Source organism: Scyliorhinus torazame, chromosome 7, assembly GCF_047496885.1.
Source record: "Scyliorhinus torazame isolate Kashiwa2021f chromosome 7, sScyTor2.1, whole genome shotgun sequence".
NCBI classification, from domain to species: domain Eukaryota; kingdom Metazoa; phylum Chordata; class Chondrichthyes; order Carcharhiniformes; family Scyliorhinidae; genus Scyliorhinus; species Scyliorhinus torazame.
The window spans coordinates 88,079,031-88,104,927 of NC_092713.1; the positions used below are offsets into that span (position 1 = coordinate 88,079,031).

Below are 25,897 nucleotides of genomic sequence, written 5' to 3' on the forward strand. Positions count from 1 at the left end.
TCTCCTGGTCAAGGCTGATGAGACAGGTGTCCACGTCCTGTCTGCACGTAGGCGATCGTATCCGAGTAGCGCAAGGCTATCAGAGATCTTCCTGCCGGGTATAGCACAGGTCTGGTCAGGGTGGATCACCGACTCCAGAGCAGACCTGACCCGATTGGCGATGAGCTTGGCTAGAATTTTATAATCCACATTCAACAGTGAAATGGGTCGCCAGTTTCGAATTTCTTCCCTTTCCCCCTTCTGCTTGTAGATGAGGGTGATGATGCCTTTTTTTTGTGGATTCTGGCATGCTGCCGTCCAGAAGCATACTCTCGTACACTTCCAGCAGGTCTGGGCCCATCCAGTCCCACAGAGCCGAATACAACTCAACGGGTAAGCCGTCACTTCCGGGAGTTTTACTTGTCTCAAAGGGTGCATGCCAGGAGTTTTTTTAAATTACTTTTTCTGGGAGTTGGTGAAAGTAAACGGGTCAGCTCTGACAGCCCCACTGATTTTACAACCGCAAATTGGAGGCTTATTCACAAGATAGACATCCACATTCAGGTTGCAAGAATACACCAAGCACCTTCCGCCCCACCATTTCCTGTCTGGCAGCATTTGTAGAGAGACAGAGTTAACGTTTTGAGTACAAGTGACTATGTTTCTTCCTCCACGGATGCCGCTGAGTTTTTCCAGCACTTTCCTGTTTCTCATTGGAGCGCTCCAGTATTTTGCTTTCATTTGCCACGCTCACCATCCCGCCCCACGGGCGCTGCAGCGCCAACTGTTCTACTGCGCAGCCGCACTGGCCCCTTCTGATCCGCAGGCATGGCTCTGCGCAGCCGCACTGATCTGTTCCAGTCCGCACGGCTCTGCGCAGCCGCAACGATCTGTTCTGGCCCACACGCACGGCTCTGCGCAGCCGCACTGACCTGTTCTGGCCCATACGCACGGCTCTGCGCAGCCGCCCGAACTGGTCTTGCTCCGCTCGCGTCAGGTCACTGGAGTTGGACGTATGTCGGAGCGCCTTTCGTATTGACCAACGGGGAAGCGGCTTGTGACGAGGTGGTTTGGCTGCTGTTGTGGGGGGTGAAGGAGCGGGCGGTCCGAGTGGGAGATTCCGGATTTGATCTTTACCCGGTAACTCCAGCTTCACTCTCCCGGTTTATATGTTGGGCCACGAACCGCTACAAGCTGGAGAGCAAACACGGGCAGCTCGATGTTCAGTATAAAGCGGCGACGCCGCAGAAGAAGATGAAGAAGAGGAAGGAGCTGAACGCACTTATCGGTCTCACCGGCGACGGCAAGAAGAAGAAGCCGAAGAAAAGCTCCGGGCACCAGCTGCTGCTGCGGCCCGAGGCCACGGCCACGGACTCTGAATCCACAGACGAGTTCGACGAGTTCGCGCAGCCAGCCTCCAACTCCCTGTTTACAAAGTAAGGGGCCCTTTAAATTAAAGGCGCTGTGCCTGCGGGCGAAACCAAAACTATTCTGCAAACTTGGGTTACTGTCTGAGGAAGAAAGAGCGCCCAGTAATCTTGTAGCGAGCAGCCGAGGAAAGGCTGCATTAGGATGTCACAGTGACCTGCCTGCGGCAAGTTTGACTAACTTCTATGTTTTGAAGAACGTGCTTTGCACCCCCCCCCCCTTTCCATTCAGCTGATCTTTCGATAGTTGTACATTTATTTGTCAATAATAACAACAGTGAAGGTTTCTGATGAGGTGTACCAGGTCCACCAAATTTCTTGGCCTTCTAACAATGAGGGTAGTAAGAAAAGGCAGGATCGATTAGACGAGAAAGTAGATATTATGGAACATGGAAGAATGAATGGCAATGATTAAGTGATTTATCTTGGTTTTTAATAGAAGAGTGGTACGGATGGGGTAAGTTGTATCATAGAATCCTACAGTACTGAAGGAGGCCATTCTGCACCAGCCCTCTGAAAGAGCACCCTACCTACGCCACTCTTCCATCCCTGTGACCCCACCTAATTGTTGGACATTAAGGGGCAATCTAGCATAGGGAATCCACCTAACTGCACATCTTTGGACTCTGGGAGGAAACTATGCAGATACTGGGAGAATGTGCAAACTCCACACAGTCACCCAACGCTGTAATTGAACCCAGGTCACTGAGGCAGCAGTGCTAACAACTGTGCCACCATGCCGAAATGCTGGGGGGGGGGGGGTGAAGTAGAAAAGGCACTGTTTCTGTTAAGGGAAGTTAGTAAAAATGAGACTGACTGCAATGGATATGAAGATTGTACTAGGGCAGGCTTGCTAAGAAATATTTGTCCAGAAAATTGTCATAGAATACTCAATAGGTAAAACATGATTGTTGTCTAGAAAAGTATGCATTAAATTCAGCCTCCTTGAATGGCAAGTAATCAAGTATGGTAGCATAGTAATTACACTGAGACTAGGAATCCAGAGGTTTGGGCTGATGACCACAACTTTTCACAATATACATTAATGATCTGGAAGAAGGTAGTGAAGGCACTGTTGCGAAGTTTGCAGATGATACAAAGATCTTTAGAGGGACAGGTAGTATTGAGGAAGCAAGGGGGCTGCAGAAGGACTTGGACAAGCTAGGAGAGTGGGCAATGAAGTGGCAAATGAAATACAATGTGGAAAAGTGTGAGGTTATCCACTTTGGAACGAGGAGTTTAGGCATAGACTATTTTCTAAATGGGGAATTGGGAAATCAGAAGCACAAAGGGACTTGGGAGTCCTTGTTCACGATTCTCTTAAGGTTAATGTGCAGGTTCAGTCGGCAGTTAAGAAGGCAAATGCAATGTTAGCATTCATGTAAAGAGGGCTAGAATATAAGAACAGGGATGTACTTCTGAGGCTGTATTAGGCTCTCGTCAGACCCCATTTGGATTATTGGGCCCCGTATCTAAGGAAGGATGTGCTGACCTTGGAAAGGGTCCAGAGGAGGTTCACAAGAATGATCCCTGGAATGAAGAACTTGTATGAGGAATGTTTCCGGACTCTGGGTCTGTACTCGTTGGAGTTTAGAAGGATGAGAGGGGATCATATTGCAACTTACAAGATACTGTGAGGCCTGGATCGAGTGGACGTGGAGAGGACGCTTCCACTTGTCAGAAAAACTAGAACCAGAGGACACCAACTCAGACTAAAGGGACTCTCCTTTAAAACAGAGATGAGGAGGTATTTCTTCAGCCAGAGGATGGTGAATCTGTGGAACTCTTTGCTGCAGAAGACTGTGGGCCAAATCACTGAGTGTCTTTAAGTCAGAGATATATAGGTTCTTGATTAATAAGGGGATCAGGGGTTATGGGGAGAAGGCAGGAGAATGGGGATGAGAAAATATCAGCCATGATTGAATGATAGAGCAGACTCGATGGGCCGAGTGGCCTAATACTGCTCCTATGTATTATGGTCTTATGAGTCAATGTTGAGGATACCTGCAGCCTCCCTTCCCCTAATTGTTTAATGCTGTCAGCCATGGTTCACTTTAATGCACTTGCCCCTCAGTCAGAAGGTTGTGGGTTCAATTCCCACTCCAAAACCTGAACACAGAAATCTTGACTCACCCCAGTGCAGTACCTCCGTATTGATGGAGTGTTCCCTTGTCAGAGGAGTTTATACTGAGACCCTGCCTACTCTAAGATGGATGTAAAAGATATCCTACACAGGCCCACTCCCTGCTCTATCCCCATTTCCCCCACCTCACCTTTGGACACTAAGGGGCAATTTAGCATGGCCAATCCACCTAACCTACACATCTTTAGACTGGAAGGAAACTCATGTTGAATCCCAAATTTCTTTATCCGTCAGTCTGGCCTCAATAAAAGTCGAGATGGATTTGCAAGTATAACAATAGTTATTTTATTCAGCTTGCAAGCTACCTAGTCCACAGTGATACAGATAACATGTTGCTCTCTGCAGCCCCGGGACTAAGTGAATGTCCCAGACAATGAGATCAGTACCGATACATTCAAATGGCATCAAGTTTCACATCCTCGACACCCATAGGTCATCCTATGTCCCTCCTGACTTGTTTGATCTATTCTGATTGGCTCACTTCCAATCCCTTTCTCCGGCCCCTATCAATTCAGCATCACTCTCATAGACACACCTCTTCCTGCTTTTTTCCATGCGGTCTAAAATCCTTTGTCTCTACTTGCCAGAATCAAAGTGGCTTATTTCTACATTACATTAACTAATATCTCTAAAGTAACTATTTTATATCACATTCGTCATTCCCTCCTTTTATTATTCCATGATAACCAAACTATCCAATCCATAGCTACGGTTCCTCATCTAAAAAGATCTGTCACTGCATTTCCAATTCCTGGCGTAGCCCCCCTTCATCTGCTGCACCCTCATGAATTTTGACAGCTAAGATTTTAGGGGCGTTGATCTGTTCCAGTGCACCCCGCATTCTACCCATCACACATTTAAGGATGGCTGGGCCCACAAAGATGCAGCCGATAGCCACCACTAAATACATGACCATATTTATCAACCAGTCCTTCCAACCTCCAAATCCCCAGTTACCCCAAGAGCCAGGATCCTGCATCCCGTCTAAGTGATCCCGTATGCGATCCATAAATTTAGTGATGTTAGCGGTCAAGTCCTAAACTCCCATGATACACTTGCCCTGCACTATGGCACATACCCCACCCTCACGGGCCAGAAGATAGTCAAGAGCATACCGGTTCTGCATTGCAAACAACCGTAGCTGAGACAACTCCATGGTTATTGCCCTGAGGGCTCCCAAGGTTTACTACCCGGGTTTTCCTCAGTTTGGCCTTTAACTAACTTAAGTATATCTCCCGGTAACCTACGTTCTAGCTGTACTTCCCTTCTCATACGCCCTATCCTCTCTAGTCCCTTTCACTTTCTCATAGCCTCTTCCTACGCTCTTCTGACAGCCTGATTTTACCTTTATTGTACCACTCTTAACACATCCAAAATCAAATTTACATGTATTCCAAAAACAAGGCAATGTCCATATAATGTTCCCTTCCCATCGCCGGGACCGGTGCAACTGCTTCATGACTCCTGCATTCTCCTTAACTTTGATGACCTTCCATGAGTCGATACCATGTCCTCGTATATGGGGGCAGCGAAGAACATCACCTTTGCAGAGGTGATGTAACCTTGTAGATTGGTTGGGGCTACACAGATACATAATATTCCCCTTTTCCATGTCCATCGCCAATAACACGCCAAGCGAGGTGAGGCCAAATATCACACAGACGGTGCGTAGCCACCCCATCATGCTCCACACCTGTAAAATAGCACTGGAAAAGGGAGGCAGGTTAGTATCCGACCTTTTACAGTAGTGGAGATGGACTCAATTTACAGTGATGTAGGTGGACCTAAGCACTTCGCCCCTCCACTTTAACTGCTGTGGAGGTGGTAAAGAGAACTTGGAAGGGCCCGTCCCATCGCGGCTCCGACCCCTTCCTAGTGCAATTTTTGACCATGACATAACTACCGGGCTGGACTGAAAGTGAGCTAGGTACTGGGGGCGATGGCTGGTGAGCCGCGCGGACCTGGCCATGGAGTTCCTTGAGCACTTGCGTGAGGGCTAGAACATAGGTGGTCATCTCTTCAGTCATCTGATGAAACTGAACCAGTCTGGGAACCTGCAGGCTCCAGGGAGTTCTAAGAGGCCTGCCATAAAGAATCTTGGCGGGAGAGAGCCGGGCCGGTCCCGCAGGTGTAACCCGCAGCTGGAAGAGGGCAACGGGGAGCAACTTAAGCCATGTCAGTCCCGTGTCTGCTCTTAATTTAGCCAATTTAGTTTTGAGGGTCTGATTGTGTCTCTCAACCAACCCAGCCGCCTGCGGTCTGTAAGCACAGTGTAACTGCTGGCGTATGCCCAACTGGGAGCAAAACTCCTTGTTAATTTGTCCAATAAAATGAGGCCCATTATCATAACTTAACTGAGCTGGTATACCGTACCGGGGAATGATTTCCCTCATCAAGACTTTAACCACAGTAGCAGCTTTATTATCGATAGTCGGATACGCCTCGACCCATCTGCTGAACACATCTACAATGACCAAAACATATTTATAACATTGACACCTTTCCAACTCAATGTAATCCATTTGGAGCGTCTCAAAGGGACCACTGGGCAACGGGGTTTGCCCCATCCCACAAGGGATACCTTTTCCGGTGTTATATTGCTGACAAATCAAACACCGATTACTGATACTTTGGGCCAACCCCTGCATTTTAGGGTGCCACCAAGTGTCCAGCAACAAATCACTAGTCCCTCGAGCCCCACAATGAGTTGCAAAGTGTACACATTCAATGACCCATAAAGCCAGCACATCAGACATACAAGTCTGATGTGCAGGCGTGGTCCATAAAGAGGAAACAGAATCATATGTACAACCTAACCGTTTCCACATTTGTTTATCACTCTCAGGAGCGTCCTCCTGTAACCTTATGACGTCTTGGATGGTTGGCATTGACTTGTCAGAAGCAGACATATTTATAGTAGATCGTTTAGTCTCACTTGCTGAATTTGCGCGGCTGTTCGCGCTGCACAATCTGCTCGTTCATTACCAACGTCAACTGGGGTCCTACCATTCGTGTGGGCAGCGCATTTAATAACGGAAATCTGCGCGGGCATAAGGAGGGCCTGCAGTAGGTCATTAACTAAACCCCGGTGGGATATTTGACCACATAATCATGTCAGGTTGTTCTGACGAAATGTCACTCAAATCGCCCCTTATTGTGGTAGTTTCCTGAATCAAGGCTAAACAGTCGTGGCCAGGTGCGTCTTCATGGACAGGGGGACCACTAAGAAAACAGGCTGGATTGATAGTGGTACAGTGGTTAAATGTCAGACGTGGATTGTTCAAAAGGTATATCTCATACCTATTCTGACGAGCTGCGGTATGATGCTGAGTCTGCAGTTGCCCCAATAGTGCGATTACCGAGTGGGAGCTATACACCGTAATATCCTGTTGGAGGGTGAGAGCATGTAACAGCTATGTGATGGCATTGATTGAACGTAAATCCTGTACTAATCGGGTACTGGTCTGGTTTGGCTGGTTTAGGCACAGCAAGTATGGGGGTGTTACATTCTGATTGGCAAGGGACCAAAATACCCTGTTTCAACAGCTTTTGAATTAATTTATCTATTGATGGAGCAGCTTGAGATTTCAGGGGATATTGTCGAATGGAAGGTAGCTTTACATGATCCTTAATCATCACCTTTGTCTTTCCCACTTGTGATGGGTATTCCGCCCAGACTTGTGGATTGACATATTCCAACGCATCATGTCCCCTGTGATGCTGCAGTCGAGTGTTAATTGTTTCAGGGACCTCAAAATTTTTTTATGGTAGTGCCGTCCGGCATGACTTGAAGTGCGTACTCTGTTGGATCCGAATGATCCACTGCCCTCCTGACCATTCACCCCATATCCCTGGCATGGTACTGGTCATGGACCTGACGTGTAATATGAGGGCTTACCGAAGCTGACTGTGGCCATAAATGTGGTGATATTGTAACAAAATCGGCTGTACCTTCTTTTCCCGTGACTGTGGCTGTAACCTTGACTGGCCATTCGGTCTCAAGTAATGGCCGGTATTTGTCCTCCAACTCCCTGTTTCGTCCAGTTCTGTCATAGGCCAGGGTAACGTGAAGCAGTGACTGTTCAACATCTAACGTCCACCACTGGGGGGTGATAGAAATATTGCACTGTTGTCTCATCCTCCATGATGTAACCGTTACCCCCTCATCTCCGCATTCTAGCTGTAGCTGGAAGATACACAGTAAATCTCGGGCCAACAAGTTACAGTCCAATCCAGTAGTCACTACAAACTGATGCTCTGCAGACTTATTCTCGTAAGTGACTGTCACAGGTGCAGAAATAGGATACTCACACACCTGTCCTTGGAACCCTGACAATTGCTGCGTGTGGTCGGATAATGGTAATTTAAGTGCTGATTGCACAGAAGACATGGCTGCCCCGGTGTCGATTACAAATGAGTGATGTTGATCTCCTATCTGCGGAGAGATAATAGGTTCCCTGTCCGATTGGAGAGTCCTTATGGCTAAATTAGCTAGTCAATCCTGTGTTGGGAAAGGGTTTTCCTGGGAGAAGTCAGTGTATCTCGTCTGTCCTCCCCTTGGTGGGTACCCTCTCCTTCTGCTGCCTGTCTTTTAAAGGGGCATTCCTGTTGCCAGTGATCTGCACGGCCGCAATTAAAACATGCATTGCTCCCTCTATATCTGCCCCGTCCTCTTCTTCCAGTAGACCAATGGCCCCTCAGAGGGGGCTGCGGTTGTAGAGCTGTTGATTCGTTCGGTGGGCCATAAAAAGGAGCTGAGGGTCCCTTTGGGTGGGTTTGATATCCTCCCCCTCGCTGATCCACCTACCCAAAGTCACAATATTGGGGCTCCTGATGGTAAACTACCATTTCTGCCGCTTGTTGGGGTCGCAGATCATCCTTTTTCATTACATACTCAGTCTTAACCTTTGTAACTGAGCCTCCTTCCTGGCCTACACCCTCCTTCCAATAAAATCTGACTGGCCTTGCCATCTTGGAAGGGTCGTTCTCTGTCCAATTCATGTTATTACATTTCACAGCAGTAACCACAGAAGGTGGTAGGCAATGCATTGACATAGCACAATATTGAGGGGAATTCTGACCATTTTGATGTGGCAAGTCGCCTGACTGCCCACAGTAGATTTCATTAAAACGCTCCAGAAATTCCTCTGGCTCTTCAGTCTTCTTAGGTTTTAGGTCTAAGATAACAGAAAGATTTATGGGCCTTTGAAATGTGCTATTCAACGCATTCAGGATCTGTGTCCTTCTATCGTCGTCTAACGCATAGGCCTGCTGAAGTGCAGCATGACTAGCATAATTCAGGTGGTTAAGATAATTGTGGTACTCTGCTGGGGTTAAAATCTGCTGGACTAGGGCCCAGAGGTCCCTTGAATCAGCTTGATAAATTGAGATGGTAGTTCTCAAGGAATCCACGAAGGCAGCAGGAGATTTTTTTCTATCTGGGATTGTAGCCATAATAGCCATCATCTCACTGGGTGTCCTTGGGAAGTAAACGTCTATCGTGGGGTTCGCCCCCGCAGTCACTGCGTCGGGGTTTCGCATCTTCCTAATCGGTAACTTTCCGAATGTCACCAGGGGGCACTCTAGCTATTTCCCCTGGTTGTTCCAGGACTTCAACATCTCTCCCTGTCACTAGGGGGAGTTCTTTCTCTTCAAAAGAATCTGTTTCAGCTTCCTTTGTTCCCGAACCTTGTGGTTTCTGCTTAGTTTGGAGAGACTTAGGTGATATGCTTACTTTTCCAAATTATTGAATTTTTCTTTTTCTGTCAATTCAAGGCCAGCCATTGAACTACGTAGCTCATCTCTTGTTTGACCCGCGTCTTTCCTGTCTCTACTTGCGCTTTTTTTTTTTTAAACTTAAAAATGTTTGAAAATTCAAATTGAATTACTGCAACTTGCAAGCTTAGCTCTGATCTCAACTCAGAACCAAATTTACAATTTGCTTAACACAAACTTGTATAACATTTACAACTTAATTATTTCTTTATCTTAACAATTTTTCTTTTAACAAGTTTTTTTTTCTTTTACATTCACATAAGTGTTGGCAAAATCAACTATCATCTCCAGATTTACACTTTTTTTAAAAATGCTGTCCGTGACCTCCTTTAAGTTTCTATTAATCTCCTGATAAAATGAGATAAACATTATTTCAAGTAAGTAAAACTTAAGATTCTGGCAATTTCAATCAATTGCTTTCGAAAATAATAACTTTTAGCAAAGAGGTGGAGAAACCCACTGGTTTCCTTTAATTAATTCAAAACGTAACTTTGCTGGTGTTCACTGACTCAAAGGAAAGGTATCCGATTACACTACAGGCTGCTGCTGTTATCTCAAAGCCTGAGTGAGAAGCACTGTCTGTCTTTTGATGTTGCCTGCTGCTGTTAACCCTTTGAGAGACTTCTGCTTCAACGAATATGCAGCATTCCCCACAATCTCAACTCGTCCTCGGAACTGCGTTTTTCGCCAATACAGTCCAAGGAGACAATTTTAGCTTAATCAACTATATATTTAAAACACTCACACATAGAGTTGAACCATCTTCAGATTTAAAAACAGTTATACTGGACTGAACCTTCAGTACTGAAGTCCCATCTGCCCCTGAACTCATATAATAGACTGAACCTTCATTACTGAAGTCCCATCAGCCTCTGAACCCTTATACTTGGAATTGAATCATCATTTGAGATGTCACATCAACCCAAAACCCTAACCCAAGCCGAATCAACAATATGAAATCCCATCAATTAAATTGCTAATCCCCAGACTGACCTGTGATTTCGTCGAGGCGGTCTTTCTGTGCCAACTGCGAGTGACCAGACTAATCAGACGATAAGAAGAGGGGAACAATCAATGCGCGGTCATTTTCCAGTTCTACATTGAGGGCCCTCGTTCCCCATCCTCCTGTTCATAATCAGTCTAATTCTGATTTCGCAGTTGGACCAGGATCGCCCTGAGAAATCCCGGGTTTCGGCACCAAATGTTGAATCTCAAATTTCTTTATCCGTCAGTCTGGCCTCAATAAAAGTCGAGATGGATTTGCAAGTATAACAATAGTTATCTTATTCAGCTTGCAAGCTACCTAGCCCACAGTGATACAGATAACATGTTGCTCTCTGCAGCCCCGGGACTAAGTGAATGTCCCAGACAAAGAGATCAGTACTGATACATTCAAATGGCATCAAGTTTCACATCCTCGACACCCATAGGTCATCCTATGTCCCTCCTGACTTATTTGATCTATTCTGATTGGCTAACTTCCAATCCCTTTCTCCGGCCCCTATCAATTCAGCATCACTCTCATAGACACACCTCTTCCTGCTTTTTTCCATGCGGTCTAAAATCCTTTGCCTCTACTTGCCAGAATCAAAGTGGCTTATTTCTACATTACATTAACTAATATCTCTAAAGTAACTATTTTATATCACATTCGTCATTCACGCAGACATGGGGAGAAAGTGAAAACGCCACACAGTTACACAATTGAACCTGGGTCCCTGACGCGGTAAGGCAGCAGAGCTAACCACTGTCACCATGCTGCCCTCTGTGTTTGTCTGTGATAGTATTGGTTGGAATGGCCGTTGCACAGTTCTTGAACAGATGAAATCCTATCTTCATATTGAAGACCTCCCCTTCCCCCCCCCCCCCCCTCCTCTCCTCCCCCATCATGTTTTGTGACACTCGCACTACTAAATGGTATAGATTCAGAACAGATCTAGCAGCCTAAAAAATCCATGAGGACTATCAGAGCTACAACAGAATTGCATTACTGCATAATCTATGATGTGGAGATGCCAGCGTTGGACTGGGGTGGGCACAGTGAGAAGTCTTACAACACCAGGTTAAAGTCCAACATGTTTGTTTTGAATCACTAGCTTTCACTTTGAATGTGAAAGTATCGTCTTGCATCATCTTGCATCATTGACTTTGTCTATATATGTTTCTGGAACCCACCTCTTCATTCACCTGAGGAAGGAGCTGCGCTCCGAAAGCTAGTAATTCGAAACAAACCTGTTGAACTTTTACCTGGTGTTGTAAGACTTCTTGCTGTGCATAATCTATAACGTCATAGATTGACATATTCCTTGTCTTACCATTATCATCAAGCCTGGAAACTCAACCCCGATTCAATGAGGAGGGCATGCCAGGAAAAGCACCAGTCATACCTAAAAATGAGGGCATAACCTGATGAAGTTACAAAACAGAACGTGTATGCTAAATACTGGAAGTAGCATCATCTCAGCAGAGTGAGTGCAAAAAACAAGGCTGAAGTGTTTGCAAATTTTTTCAGTCAGAATTAAGGTGTGCATGATTTATCTCTCCCTCGCCTGGGAGATCATAGAAACAGGCCTTGAGCCAGTTCAATTCAATCTGCATGATATCAGGGAATAGCTGAGCCCACTGGATGCAGCCAAGGCTATGCCTGGCGTTTGTGCTAGAGATTTGTGCTACAGAAACAGCCACTCTCCTAACTAAGCTACAGTAGCTACAACACTATCTGATGTATTTGTGTATTTGAAAATTGCCCATAAAGCAGGACCGATCCAAGCAGACCAGCTACTGCCCCATCAGTCTCCTCTCGATCATAAGCAAAGGTGTGGAATGTGGTGTTGTCAGTGTTATCATGTGACAGTTTGGGCTCCTTGTAAAATTGAAACAGGTGTGTGGGGTGGGGAAAATCTCTCCACAAGCTGGCATTACATCTAGCACAAGGATGGTGTGGTTCATTGAGGCCAATCATAGCCCAGTCACCTTCAACTACTTCACTAGTTACCTTCCCTTCACTATAGGGCCAGAACTGAGGATGTTTGCAGATAATTGTGCTCTATTCATTTAAATTCATAACTCAGATAATTTAGCTAACTGCAGCATCCTATGCATGTGTTACTTCATGTTTGGGAACAATATGTGATGGCTTCTGTGGCAGTGTGCAACAAGACCTAGGCAAAATTCAGGCTTGGACTGATAAGTGACAAGTAATATTCATGCTACACAGGTGCCAGGAAATAACCATCTCCAGTAACAAAGTCTAGCCACTGCTTCATGGCATTTATTGGCCTTACCATCACCGTATCCCTCATCAAAAAATACCCAGGGAGTGGGTATCGCTGTTGACTGGAATCTTGACGTTGCAGTCACAAGCGTAGGTCAGCGGCTGGTATTCTGCAGAGCATAATTCGTCTTCTGATCCTCAACATCTGTCTGCCTTCTACAAGGCACAGGTCAGGATTGTAATGCAATGCTCATCACTTGTACGGTTCAGCGCCGCTGCAACATTCAAGAAGCTTGACACCATCCAGAATAAAGTAGCTGGCGTGCTTTGCACCCCATCCAGCACATAAATATAGAGTTATTCGAGAAAATGAATGTTCAATAAAGCAAATTTTGCGGATGTGTGTACTGTTTCAAAAGCTGTTTCCTCAGATACTACATAGGAAGCTTGCTGTCATTTAACATGAAAGGAAGTTACCATTGACATTTAATGTCTTAACGTTAAAGGGAGTTTAACAGTGTGAATTGTAAGTTTGTTAAAGGACAGAATGCTCAGTATTTTCAGGCTGGAGGTATGCAAACAATGATGGCTTTAAACAGTCAGTGTTTGGATTGCTGCTGCAATTTTCAATTCTGTATGAGGATTGAAAATAAAAATTCCAGCATGACACATCATTAAATAACGTTAATTAGAATTCTAGAATCCCCACAGTGCAGAAGGTGGCCATTCGGCCCATCGAGTCTACACTGACCCCTGGAAAGAACACCCTGAGCCCACTCCCTTGCCCTATCCCTGTAACCCCATAATCCCACCACTTAGGGACTATTTAGAATGGCCAATCCACCTAACCATATCTTTGGACATAATTGAACAGGGACATGAGCACTTTCAGAAGTACATGAACAAGTGCCCTACTGAATAAATCATTTCATTAAATTTATTGCTGAGAAATGTGAATGGACCAAAACCATTGTCTTTGTCCACAACACAAACTCAGTACCCCAGCCACCTACCTCTCCCTCCCAGCCATTTTATCAACAGAATTTTCAACTTTGCTTCTTATTCATACTCAAATTGAGCTTCCAACTGCATACCTGGGAAGTGGAGGAATTAATTAGAGAGGAATTGGGAATTTGGATGGAAAGCTCTTTTTGAGCAGACATGATCGGCTAAAAGGTCTCCTCAGTTCTGTAAAGTTTCATGATACTATTGTATGACTTGTCGTGCAGAATGTATCAAGTCACAGATTCAACTCCTTGGTTATGCAGAACACTTGCGCAAGCAAAGTAAAGTTTCACTTGTATCTATTAGCTTAGTATTTCTGATGTAACATTTAAAAATATTAGGTACACAATTTTGAGCTGAATTTTACTTTTATTAAAAGCCTTGATTTCTATGGATCGCGTATGTCAGTTCACATCCTAATATACTCTAATAGAAAGGGAAGCAATATGTGAAAGGCTTCTACGAAACACTGTTTATTCGCACCCCCTCCTGCACCAAGCAAAGAATTTTTAAAAATCAAATACAGTTAAAGCTTTAATAGCTGAATCTCTTTTAGTAAAATCACTTTTAAAAATTCAAATTTAATATTTGCTTTTCCTGTCGATGGCACTTCTACCCATTAAATCCAAATTATGTAACTGAAGTTGCCTAAAAGTAAAATCTGATTCCATTATTCTAAATGTGAAATCTGACTTAATAAATAGAAAAACAAAAGCCTGAGTATTAAACTGAGGTAGCTTACTTGTGATTTCATTAAATTTACTGAATGAGCCTAAGATTTATGGGAGCAGCGATATATATGGTTGATACTGAGATGAGCTGAACTAACTCCACATTCACTCACATTCTGGAATTCCTTAATTAAGCCTCCTATTTTGTGGCTCAACAAAAATATTCACAGGTTAGCAGAAATGGACAGAATAAAAAAAGTTAATCATAATTGTAGCTGTTTACGTTATGAAATGATGTGGTGGCATTTCCACTTTTCAATTTTCATCCATTGCTCAAATTTATGAAGAAATTGTACAAGTTCATTGGGGTGGCAATGTCAGTATTTACAGTGCTAAATGGTACATACTCATTTTCAGTCCTTTTTTGTTTTTGTGTTGCAGGAGAGGTTACATAAGATGCTGCAAGATTTGCTATCCACTATGTGCATTTGTTATGCTAGCTGCTTGTGTAGTGGCTTGTGTTGGTTTGGTCTGGATGCAGGTTGCCCTCAAAGAAGACCTGGATGCACTTAAAGAAAAGTTCAGAACATGTAAGTGTTTGTGGGGACCAGGGTATTCTGAACCTCTTCAAAGTGTTTTAGGTGGTTTTGCATTTGGTGTAAGGGGGGGAAGACTGTGGAGAATAGGAATTTAAAGTGCTGGCCCTGATAAAACTGCAAAATAATTGGCTTTCTATTACATTTGTCAAACTTCTCATGAAATCAAAACCTTTCTGTTTGGGATGTTCTAACTAATATATTGTTCAGTTTTATATCCAAGTAATATTTATTAATTTACAGACACACTACTGATGGTTCAAGTGGAAAATGGCTATGTCACAATGCGACAGTGTGGAAAACTTAATGGAGATTGGGGTTAAGATGAGAATTTGGTGGTGTAGAAGGAGTTTTACCTAGAATTCAGCAACTACCTTTTGTTATACCTGACTTGAAAGTGATTATTGTTGATACTCAAAGTGAAAAATCAAAAAATTCAGCACTAAGTATCTGAGTGAAAATGTATCCACCTGTACATTTATTTCCTTGCTGATTGCTTGTATGCATTTATGCTAATGCACACAAGGTCACAACAAGTGCTGTCGAAGATAATTGAGTATCAGACAAAGGAATTTGCATCCCATCAGTTGTGATTGGATCCAAATGGTAATCCTACAGCTGAATATTTTGTGTTCAACTCACTTCACCTAGTTCCCATGACTTTGGATTGGATTGAGAGTGACCTAGAGCTATTTGACTCTGGAAAAAGGACACTGTCTATTCAGCCACAAAAGTGCTTTTCAGAGTTTTGTAGCAATGTCTTAACTCCTAGATTGATCTAAAGTTGAACCTTACATTGAAATGAATGTTCTGGACAGCAGACCCAAATGTTCGGTTTCTTTGGGGCGAAGTATGCTTCAATATGTTTATTGCATGTAACTTTTATCAAAATGTCTGTTTTTAGATTTAACTACCGAATAATGGTACATATGAAAATATTCACATTGTCACATCTTGCAAGTGTTAGGATCTGTAAGCCTGGGTCATGGCTCAGATTTTATTCAACAGACAGGTATAAAAATTGCTATGTGATGTTTACGCTGGTGACTTAATGAATTCTATATTGTATAAACCGCTAGGTTTCAATTTATTTTTATGTCACTATTTGGGCTGTGAGTCTCAACTCATTACCATTCGATGAAATATTTGGACAGTCAGTTCACCTATTCATAACCGTTACTGTTCTTTAGAGTATTTTGGGATGTATGTAAACTGGTAAAACACAATAAGGATGCTTTTTTGTCTGTTTCTGAATCTTTTGGACCTGGGGGTTGCCTTAGACTAAGGTACCTTAAGTTCATGGCATAAAAGAATGCAAGAACTATAATTCTGCTAATTAGAGGCTGATTACCTCATGTCTACTGTGGGGATATTGGATAATGAGCAGGTAACCACATCATTTGTCAATCCTAAAGATACGTTTTGGCGGCATGAATTTGCAGTGTGGTTTTTCCTTTTTCATTGCACAATTCATGAAGTTATGAAACAATTAAATTTTTGATGGGGTTGAAGATTATGGGGTTAGTCTGGCAAGTGGTGAATTTTTCTGACAGTTTGATAATCAGTTAATTAGTCCTCTGCGACCAAGGAAGAAGTTGTAAACCAGACAACAATTTGGCTTGATAATAGAAATCGAAGCCATCGCTTAATATAAGGCAACTGGGACCTGTACCGGTCCTAGGTATCAGTTCAGGGTCCCTTATCTGATCATAGCACTGAAGTTACTAGCAGACAATCATAACTTGTGGTTAATACCATATTGCTTTGAAGAGTTAAATATTTTGAAGAGAAGTGCATTGTTCAAAGCCATGTGTATAGAACATAGAACGGTACAGGACAGTACAGGCCCTTCGGCCCACGATGTTGCACCAAAACAAAAGCCATCTATGATATTCAATATTTTAATAATGAGTGTAGAAAAAGTTTTGGATATGATAGCATATTATAAGGGCAGACATTTAAAGATTGTCAGTAATTTGCTCTGCAGTGTTTTTTCCATCCCCTAATTTTGGTCATACTCCAGGGTAAAGGGTAGTCAGAAAATTGTTCGCAAACCTTTTCAAATTTGCGATTTGAGCAGGCTGATTATTTTGCTCTTCTGACTTTCCTCCTTCCTGTGGGAATGAACAACCAACCAGCCTGGCCAAATCAAAAACCCGCTGTGTAGAGAATTGCACTCCATTTCACAACTTTATTCATTAGTGATATTATTCAACCATTGTTCAGAGATGTTTGTACTATTGCTTGACGTACAGAAGCATGCATATCCGTGTGCTTAAAGTATAGTTCCTCCTTATTCAAAATGGGCTGTAACTTCCGAGCTCCCAACATTGGATTAGAGGAGTACCCAAAGATTTGTTGGGGAACCCCCTCCGAAACTTCACAGGTTGCTTAAAACATATTTCCTCTTTATTCAAAATGGGCTGTATCTTCCGAGCTTCCAGCATTGGGAGGGATACCCCAAAAATGCGCTGGGTAACCCCTCTTGAAACTTCATAGATAACAGTTTGCAGTGCAATTTCACAGATGTGCAAACCTCTCCTGGACAATTGCTCTGAGTTGGGAACCATCCAAAAATGTGATTTAAATCGCAAAGTTCTAATGATTCTGACTGGGTTACACCAATATCTTGCTGCACACAACCTGGTATGGCAACTGCTCAACCCAAGACCGTAAGAAATTACAGAGAGTTGTGAGCAGAGCCCAGTCAATCACGCAAACCCTTCTTCCATCCACTGACTCTGTCTACACCTCCCGCTGCCTTGGGATGGCAGGCAGCATAATCAAAAACCCCTTCTACCCGGGTTATTATCTCATCCAACTTCTTCCGTTCAGTAGGAGATACAAAAGTCTGAAACATGCACTAACAAGTTCAAAAACAGCTTCTTCCCCACTTTAACCAGATTCCTGAATTACCCTCTTATAGACTGAACTGATCTCTTCACACACCTTCTTTACTGAGTAGTACTACACTGTATGCTCACCCGATGCCTGTGCCTATGTATTTACATTGTGTATTTATGTATCTCCTAATTTCTTTCATGTACGCAGAACAATCCAATCCACCAATAGTTACCAGAAAAAATTAGAGCAATTAAAACCTCTTCTAACTTCTGGGTAACTATTGTGCAGACCAAAACAAACAGGTTGGTCAAAGAAAACATGAGTTATTGGGCACAGAGGGGTGGCACTGTAGCCCAGTGGTTAGCATTGCTGCCTCATGATACCGAGAACCCCAGTTCGAGCCCGGCCCCGGTCTCTGTCAGTGTGGAGATTTCACATTCTCCCCTGTATGCATGGGCCTCACCCCGAACCCAAAGATCTGCAGGGTAGATGGTTGGCCATGCTTAATTGCCCCTTAATTAGAAAAATGAAAAAAAAAAAGCATTAAAAAAAAAAAAGTAATTGGGCACAGAGTTGCAATCCAATGCTGATTCGCACTCTTGAGCAAGTTGAGGCCCATGTATCTTCAACTTCACGAGTTTAAAAAAAGTAGTACAGCTGCTTAATTTGAAAAAACTTGCTTTTCAGCTTACTGCTAAACAACTTGCTCGACTTGAACTCAAAACGGTTCAGTTGGTAGCACTCTCACCCTGAGTTAGGAAATTGTAGGTTCAAATATTAACCCGGCGATGTGAGCACACAATCCATGCTAACCCTCCAGTGCACTGCTGAGCCAGTTCTGCACTCGCACTATCAGAAGTACAATCTTTTGCAAACATTAAATCAAGATCCCATCTGAATGCAGATAAACTTGAGAGATCATGTGTCACTATTTATCCATTGCCCAATACTGAAAAAAAGATCATCAGGTCATTAGCACATTGCTGTTTGTGAGGGCTTGTTGTGCGTAAATTTTCTCCTGTGTTTCCTATATTACAATTGTGTCTGCCCTTCAAAACTATAGTATTAGATGTAAAGCAATTTGGAAGGGATATATGTATATGAATACTGTGGTGGATTCAAGATCGAGTCTGCAGGCCTTGGAGGTTCAACTAAAACATAGAGCTTTATTTAGAAGATGTTAACGCTAGTCTGTGATGTTAGATTGCCTGTTTGCCCATGCCATCGTTCCCTTAAAATGTCTGTTCAGCTACAAGGCTGCTATTGAGAAAACACTATGAATACACAATATTTCCTCCCTCTTTATTGTGTCAGAAACCTTATATTTATACAGTATAATATTAACAATTAATTAGCAACATGAACAATCGATCAACAACAACAATCAAGACGTCAGACTTTCTGGAGGTCGTCATTCTCTGTGTGATTGTTGGCGAACCTCAGATGTCTGCTTTTTAGTGCTTGATGCAAACTATGGTGGTTTTGGCTTGTTGTGAACATCATCATTGGTAATCTTAACCAGAGTCGACGTAGTGATCTGAGGCTGACTTGGTGTTTGATGCAATTGAGATGCTGTTTTCCCAATTGGTTTGGTTAGTGTCAGGTTCCCTTGAAGTCCATGTCGCCTCTTGGCACAGTTGGATTTGGACTGGCAGTTCTGCCTCTGGCGGATTGATTCTTGTCACCAAACGTTGATCTGCATGCCTCCTCTATATTGCATCGCCTTGGGTCATACGGTGTAGGAGACTGGTCCCTTCTGTGCTAATCCACTTTTCACTTTTGGTAAAATTTCTTGCCAGAACTTCTTGACCCTGGCAAAAAACATGACCTTTCGCCTTGTTCTCCCACCATATGACCTGATCCTGCTGCTTTTTCTCAACAATTTCTTTTGCCTTGGGTAGTTTCAGCAAATTGAATGCTGTGCATAGTTGACGTCTCATTGCCGAGAAACTTGGATTGTTGAGTGCGCAGTATTCCCGGGAGCGGGAATTAACTCAAACGTTTAGACAATGAGCCTTGTTCTCTGGTTACCTTTTAAAGAATGTTTCATCGTCTGTACAAAATGCTCTGTCAGCCCATTTGTGGAAGAGTGATGAGGAGTGGACTGGATGAGCTTAATTCCATTCTCCAAGTAGTTTATGAACTCTTAGATAGGAACTGCGGTCCATTATCGCTCACCAGTTCTTCAGGATGATCGAATCTGCTGAAGGTTTCACCCAGTCTTTCAATTGTTTTCTCTGATGACGTTGATTTCATGATGATGGCCATTCCCACTGGTGCAATGGGCTAATGGCGGCAGGTTCCGCACTTTTGTACAAGACAAACACATTCCCGTCTCCTCCTCCTATTTCACCATCTAACTCTGGCTACCAAAAATACACCTGGCTTTCACCTTTCTCCTTGCAATATCACAGTGGCCTTCGTGTAATTGGTTTGATACATGTTTTCTTAATAATGGTGGAATGAATACACTCAAGGCAGTATGGTTAACTCAAGTCTTCGGATGGAATATGGCTTTAACTCCAGGCTTGTTCTTGAAGACATGCCTCAAAGCACCATTTCCATAATCTGTGGCTGTATTGAATCACTTCTGCCATGCTTCTTCACCTGTCCTGCTACAGGAGTGTTACCTACTTGCTCGAAGTAGAAATTGTTTCCCGACAAACTGCTTATCATTGAACTAATTGGTAATGGCATTCTGAAGAATCCTGCGTTCCCATGAAGGTTTGACTGACTGTACTTCATGTATGTGTGTGCTGACAAGAAGAATATCCAGCTCTGCATTCTGCTCACTACCTGTGATGGAATCCCAATATGAGGTCCAAACATCGTTGTTAGTGGATGATGGCCCATGAATAAAGTGAATTTCCTCCCATACAGGAATTGGTAGAACCATTGTGTTCCAAAAAATGATTCCTAGGGCTTCTGTCTGCACATAACTGCTTCTAGCTTTATTCAAGGTCCTTGATGCGAAGGCTATCAGCTTCTCCTCACCTGTGGGCATTATGTGGGAAACCACCACCTCAACCCTCTCTGGACATCTGACTTGAAAAACGCCTCTTTGGCCAGTACGAATTCTCTATCACATTGATCCCTCCCCCCTTTTCCACTTTTTATTTTGACACAGTAAATTGTGCAAGGATTTCAAAATAGTCGCCAGATTAAGGACAAACCTTCTGTAGTAATTTAGTAAGCCTATGGAAGATCGTAAAGTGCACGTGCATCAGTAATTACTTTGACTTTCGAAAGAGACTTATGCAGTCCCTTGGCATCGATGCCGACCCAGATATTCAATTGAAGATTGGAAAAATTCACATTTGTCTTTTTGGACCCTTAATCCATAATATTCTAATCTCCAGAGTGTGGCATCTTGTAGAAGTCAATATTTTCCTGCTTCTTTGACTGGTAGGAAGACTCAACAATAGATTGTTATGGTAAAATAACAAGGCTTTATTTACAAAAAGACCGCATGCAGTTTTGGCTGAAACTTGAGGTCGGAGAGCAGTTACTACCACTGATGATTCCTTGTCAAGTCCGCCCTTTTTCAGAAAATCAGTTCAGTATTTATACATTATCATTATCAAGATTACGTGACTACAGCTTAGTCAGGAATTCGATCGGAAGTAGAAACGGAAGCACTGTCATAAACCTGATGACCTCCAAGGACTCTTTGTCTCATCACTCATACCATTATCATGTCCTTTGATAGAACATTAAAAGGTCGGAGGAGACTCATCCATTCCTTATCTTGTCTTATTCATACCGCCCTGGGTTATGACGAGTTAGCCTTATCAGAAATTACAGAGGTCAGGCATTTTGGAATAGCTTAACCTTCTCTGATCTTGTTCATGCTTTAGGTTCTGGTATATTGGAATGGCTAGATCAGCATTTCTTACAAAGGGGTCTGGTACATTGAAATGGCTAGGTCAGCTTTTCTTACACTGTACCGAATAGTTGACCAGTTTTCCCATCATGCCAGTACTTAATTCGTACAACATCACAATCTGGGTTGTGAACATGTTCTTCCTCATTCTAACCAGGAACCAAGATGTCACCCAGGTAACATTGGACTCCATCTAATTTGCTTAAGATTTGGTCCATAGCTTGTTGGAACAACGCTGGCACTGAAGTGATGCCAAGTGGACATTTATCGAAATAACCCTTTATGTGTCACAATCGTCAATAACTTGTGAATCCTGATCTATGTTCATTTGAAGATATGCTGGACTGAGGTTGATTTTATTGAAGTGTTGGCCTCAGCCAACCCAGCGAAAGGGTCATCAATTGGTGTAGAGGATACAGCTCTGCACACCGTACATGATTAATGATGACTTTAAAATTGCCACAAATGCGATCTTTTTTCATCACGGGTACGATTGGCGTAGCCCAATCACTCTCGCTGCCAGGGTCAAGGACTGAGATTCTGACGAGCTGTTCTAATTATGCCTCTGTTATAGGTCTAATTGTGTATGGCATTGATTTAACCTTTAAACATGACTTTCTTCCTTGATAGTCAGTTTTACTGAGGTATCCTTCATGTTTCCCAGCTCATCAAGGTTGGCAGATTTAATTTCCTTAAAGACTAGTTTTCAAATCCAAAAAATTCAAATTCCACCATCTGCCATAATTGGTTTTGAGCCCAGGTCGCCAGAGCATTATCCTGGGCTTCTGGATTCCTAGTCCAGTGACATTATTACTTTGCCACAATTTTCCTCCTTAACGTCTATTATATACATGTTACTGTAATGATAGACCAGTAGGTAAGCATAACACCTATTGTCACATTGGATGACATGCATTGATGTGCATTTCCTCTGACCAATATTCTGCTGTGTCGATATTTTATACGTGTTGGATGAGTTCAAAGTCTATATTATTGGCCTGGGATCTGATTCTCATCTGTACTTTGTTTCTCAAGTTGGCAAATTTTATTTGGTTTCATTTGGATTATCTTGTTTAAGCTGGGTGTACTCTGATTAAAATGACTTGGAAATTTACTTCTAACACTCCATTTTATTGTGGCGATTGCATCGAATAAACTTTGAATTAATATCTGATTTTCTTCTTAAATTTAGAGCACCCAATTATTCTTTTTCCAATTAAGGGGCAATTTAGCATGGCCAACCCACCAAACCTGCACATCTTTGGGTTGTGGGGGTGAATCCCACGCAGACATGGGGAGAATGTGCAAACTCCACAGGGACAGTGACCCAGGGCCGGGATTCGAACCTGGGTCCTCAGCACCGCAGTCCCAGTGCTATCCACTACGCCACATGCCGCCCAATATCTGTTTTCTGGGAATGGGTGTGTGAGAGTGGGTGTGTGTGGGTGCGTGTGTGTGAGAGGGAGTGTGTGTGTGTGAGAGGGAGTGTGTGTGTGTGAGAGGGAGTGTGTGTGTGTGAGAGGGACTGTGTGTGTGTGAGAGGGTGTGTGTGTGTGTGAGAGGGTGTGTGTGTGTGTGAGAGGGTGTGTGTGTGTGTGAGAGGGTGTGTGTGTGTGTGAGAGGGGGTGTGTGTGTGTGAGAGGGGGTGTGTGTGTGTGAGAGGGGGTGTGTGTGTGTGAGAGGGGGTGTGTGTGTGTGAGAGGGGGTGTGTGTGTGTGAGAGGGGGTGTGTGTGTGTGAGAGGGGGTGTGTGTGTGTGAGAGGGGGTGTGTGTGTGTGAGAGGGGGTGTGTGTGTGTGAGAGGGGGTGTGTGTGTGAGAGGGGGTGTGTGTGTGAGAGGGGGTGTGTGTGTGAGAGGGGGTGTGTGTGTGAGAGGGGGTGTGTGTGAGAGAGGGGGTGTGTGTGTGAGAGAGGGGGTGTGTGTGTGAGAGAGGGTGTGTGTGTGTGAGAGAGGGTGTGTGTGTGTGTGAGAGGGTGTGTGTGTGTGTGAGAGGGGGTGTGTGTGTGTGAGGGTGTGTGTGTGTGTGAGGGTGTGTGTGTGTGTGAGGGTGTGTGTGTGTGTGAGGGGGTGTGTGTGTGTGAGAGGGTGTGTGTGTGTGAGAGGGTGTGTGTGTGTGAGAGGGTGTGTGTGTGTGAGAGGGGGTGTGTGTGTGTGAGAGGGGGTGTGCGTGTGTGAGAGGGGGTGTGCGTGTGTGAGAGGGGGTGTGCGTGTGTGAGAGGGGGTGTGCGTGTGTGAGAGGGGGTGTGCGTGTGTGAGAGGGGGTGTGCGTGTGTGAGAGGGGGTGTGCGTGTGTGAGAGGGGGTGTGTGTGTGTGAGAGGGGGTGTGCGTGTGTGAGAGGGGGTGTGCGTGTGTGAGAGGGGGTGTGCGTGTGTGAGAGGGGGTGTGCGTGTGTGAGAGGAGGTGTGTGTGTGAGAGAGGAGGTGTGTGTGTGAGAGAGGGGGTGTGTGTGTGTGAGGGTGTGTGTGTGTGAGGGTGTGTGTGTGTGAGGGTGTGTGTGTGTGAGGGTGTGTGTGTGTGAGGGTGTGTGTGTGTGAGGGTGTGTGTGTGTGAGAGGGGGTGTGTGTGAGAGGGGGTGTGTGTGTGAGGGGGTGTGTGTGAGGGGGTGTGTGTGTGAGGGGGTGTGTGTGTGAGGGGTTGTGTGTGAGAGGGGGTGGGTGTGTGTGTGTGAGAGGGGGTGGGTGTGTGTGTGAGAGGGGGTGGGTGTGTGTGTGTGAGAGGGGGTGTGTGTGTGTGTGTGAGAGGGGGTGGGTGTGTGTGTGTGAGAGGGGGTGGGTGTGTGTGTGTGAGAGGGGGTGGGTGTGTGTGTGTGAGAGGGGGTGGGTGTGTGTGTGTGAGAGGGGGTGGGTGTGTGTGTGTGAGAGGGGGTGGGTGTGTGTGTGTGAGAGGGGGTGGGTGTGTGTGTGTGAGAGGGGGTGGGTGTGTGTGTGTGAGAGGGGGTGGGTGTGTGTGTGTGAGAGGGGGTGGGTGTGTGTGTGTGAGAGGGGGTGGGTGTGTGTGTGTGAGAGGGGTTGGGTGTGTGTGTGTGAGAGGGGTTGGGTGTGTGTGTGTGAGAGGGGGTGGGTGTGTGTGTGTGAGAGGGGGTGGGTGTGTGTGTGTGAGAGGGGGTGGGTGTGTGTGTGTGAGAGGGGGTGGGTGTGTGTGTGTGAGAGGGGGTGGGTGTGTGTGTGTGAGAGGGGGTGGGTGTGTGTGTGTGAGAGGGGGTGGGTGTGTGTGTGTGAGAGGGGGTGGGTGTGTGTGTGTGAGAGGGGGTGGGTGTGTGTGTGTGAGAGGGGGTGGGTGTGTGTGTGTGAGAGGGGGTGGGTGTGTGTGTGTGAGAGGGGGTGGGTGTGTGTGTGTGAGAGGGGGTGGGTGTGTGTGTGTGAGAGGGGGTGGGTGTGTGTGTGTGAGAGGGGGTGGGTGTGTGTGTGTGAGAGGGGGTGGGTGTGTGTGTGTGAGAGGGGGTGGGTGTGTGTGTGTGAGAGGGGGTGGGTGTGTGTGTGTGAGAGGGGGTGGGTGTGTGTGTGTGAGAGGGGGTGGGTGTGTGTGTGTGAGAGGGGGTGGGTGTGTGTGTGTGAGAGGGGGTGGGTGTGTGTGTGTGAGAGGGGGTGGGTGTGTGTGTGTGAGAGGGGGTGGGTGTGTGTGTGTGAGAGGGGGTGGGTGTGTGTGTGTGAGAGGGGGTGGGTGTGTGTGTGTGAGAGGGGGTGGGTGTGTGTGTGTGAGAGGGGGTGGGTGTGTGTGTGTGAGAGGGGGTGGGTGTGTGTGTGTGAGAGGGGGTGGGTGTGTGTGTGTGAGAGGGGGTGGGTGTGTGTGTGTGAGAGGGGGTGGGTGTGTGTGTGTGAGAGGGGGTGGGTGTGTGTGTGTGAGAGGGGGTGGGTGTGTGTGTGTGAGAGGGGGTGGGTGTGTGTGTGTGAGAGGGGGTGGGTGTGTGTGTGTGAGAGGGGGTGGGTGTGTGTGTGTGAGAGGGGGTGGGTGTGTGTGTGTGAGAGGGGGTGGGTGTGTGTGTGTGAGAGGGGGTGGGTGTGTGTGTGTGAGAGGGGGTGGGTGTGTGTGTGTGAGAGGGGGTGGGTGTGTGTGTGTGAGAGGGGGTGGGTGTGTGTGTGTGAGAGGGGGTGGGTGTGTGTGTGTGAGAGGGGGTGGGTGTGTGTGTGTGAGAGGGGGTGGGTGTGTGTGTGTGAGAGGGGGTGGGTGTGTGTGTGTGAGAGGGGGTGGGTGTGTGTGTGTGAGAGGGGGTGGGTGTGTGTGTGTGAGAGGGGGTGGGTGTGTGTGTGTGAGCGCGCGCGAGGGAGTGGGTGTGCGCGCGCGCATGTGTGTGGGGCATGTGTGTGGGCGCGTGCGTGCGAGACGGGTGATCGTGTGTGTGTGGGGAATGTGTGAGGCAGG

At 45.3% G+C, this 25,897-nt stretch overlaps 1 protein-coding gene across 3 annotated transcripts in view; it reads left to right on the top strand.

Moving 5' to 3' along the window:
* Positions 1-955: 955 nt before the first annotated feature.
* The window catches only part of efcab14 (EF-hand calcium binding domain 14), a 140,167-nt gene continuing 115,225 nt past the window's right edge, over positions 956-25,897 (top strand). For 2 of the 3 annotated variants that reach the window (XM_072511030.1, XM_072511031.1), the window contains exons 1-2: positions 957-1,415; positions 14,656-14,804. In XM_072511030.1, coding sequence (XP_072367131.1) covers positions 1,234-1,415; positions 14,656-14,804 — 331 coding nt within the window. In that variant the 5' untranslated portion in view covers positions 957-1,233. Of the gene's footprint in view, positions 1,416-14,655; positions 14,805-25,897 lie in introns of all 3 variants that reach the window. The other variant, XM_072511032.1, reaches the window with a different exon arrangement.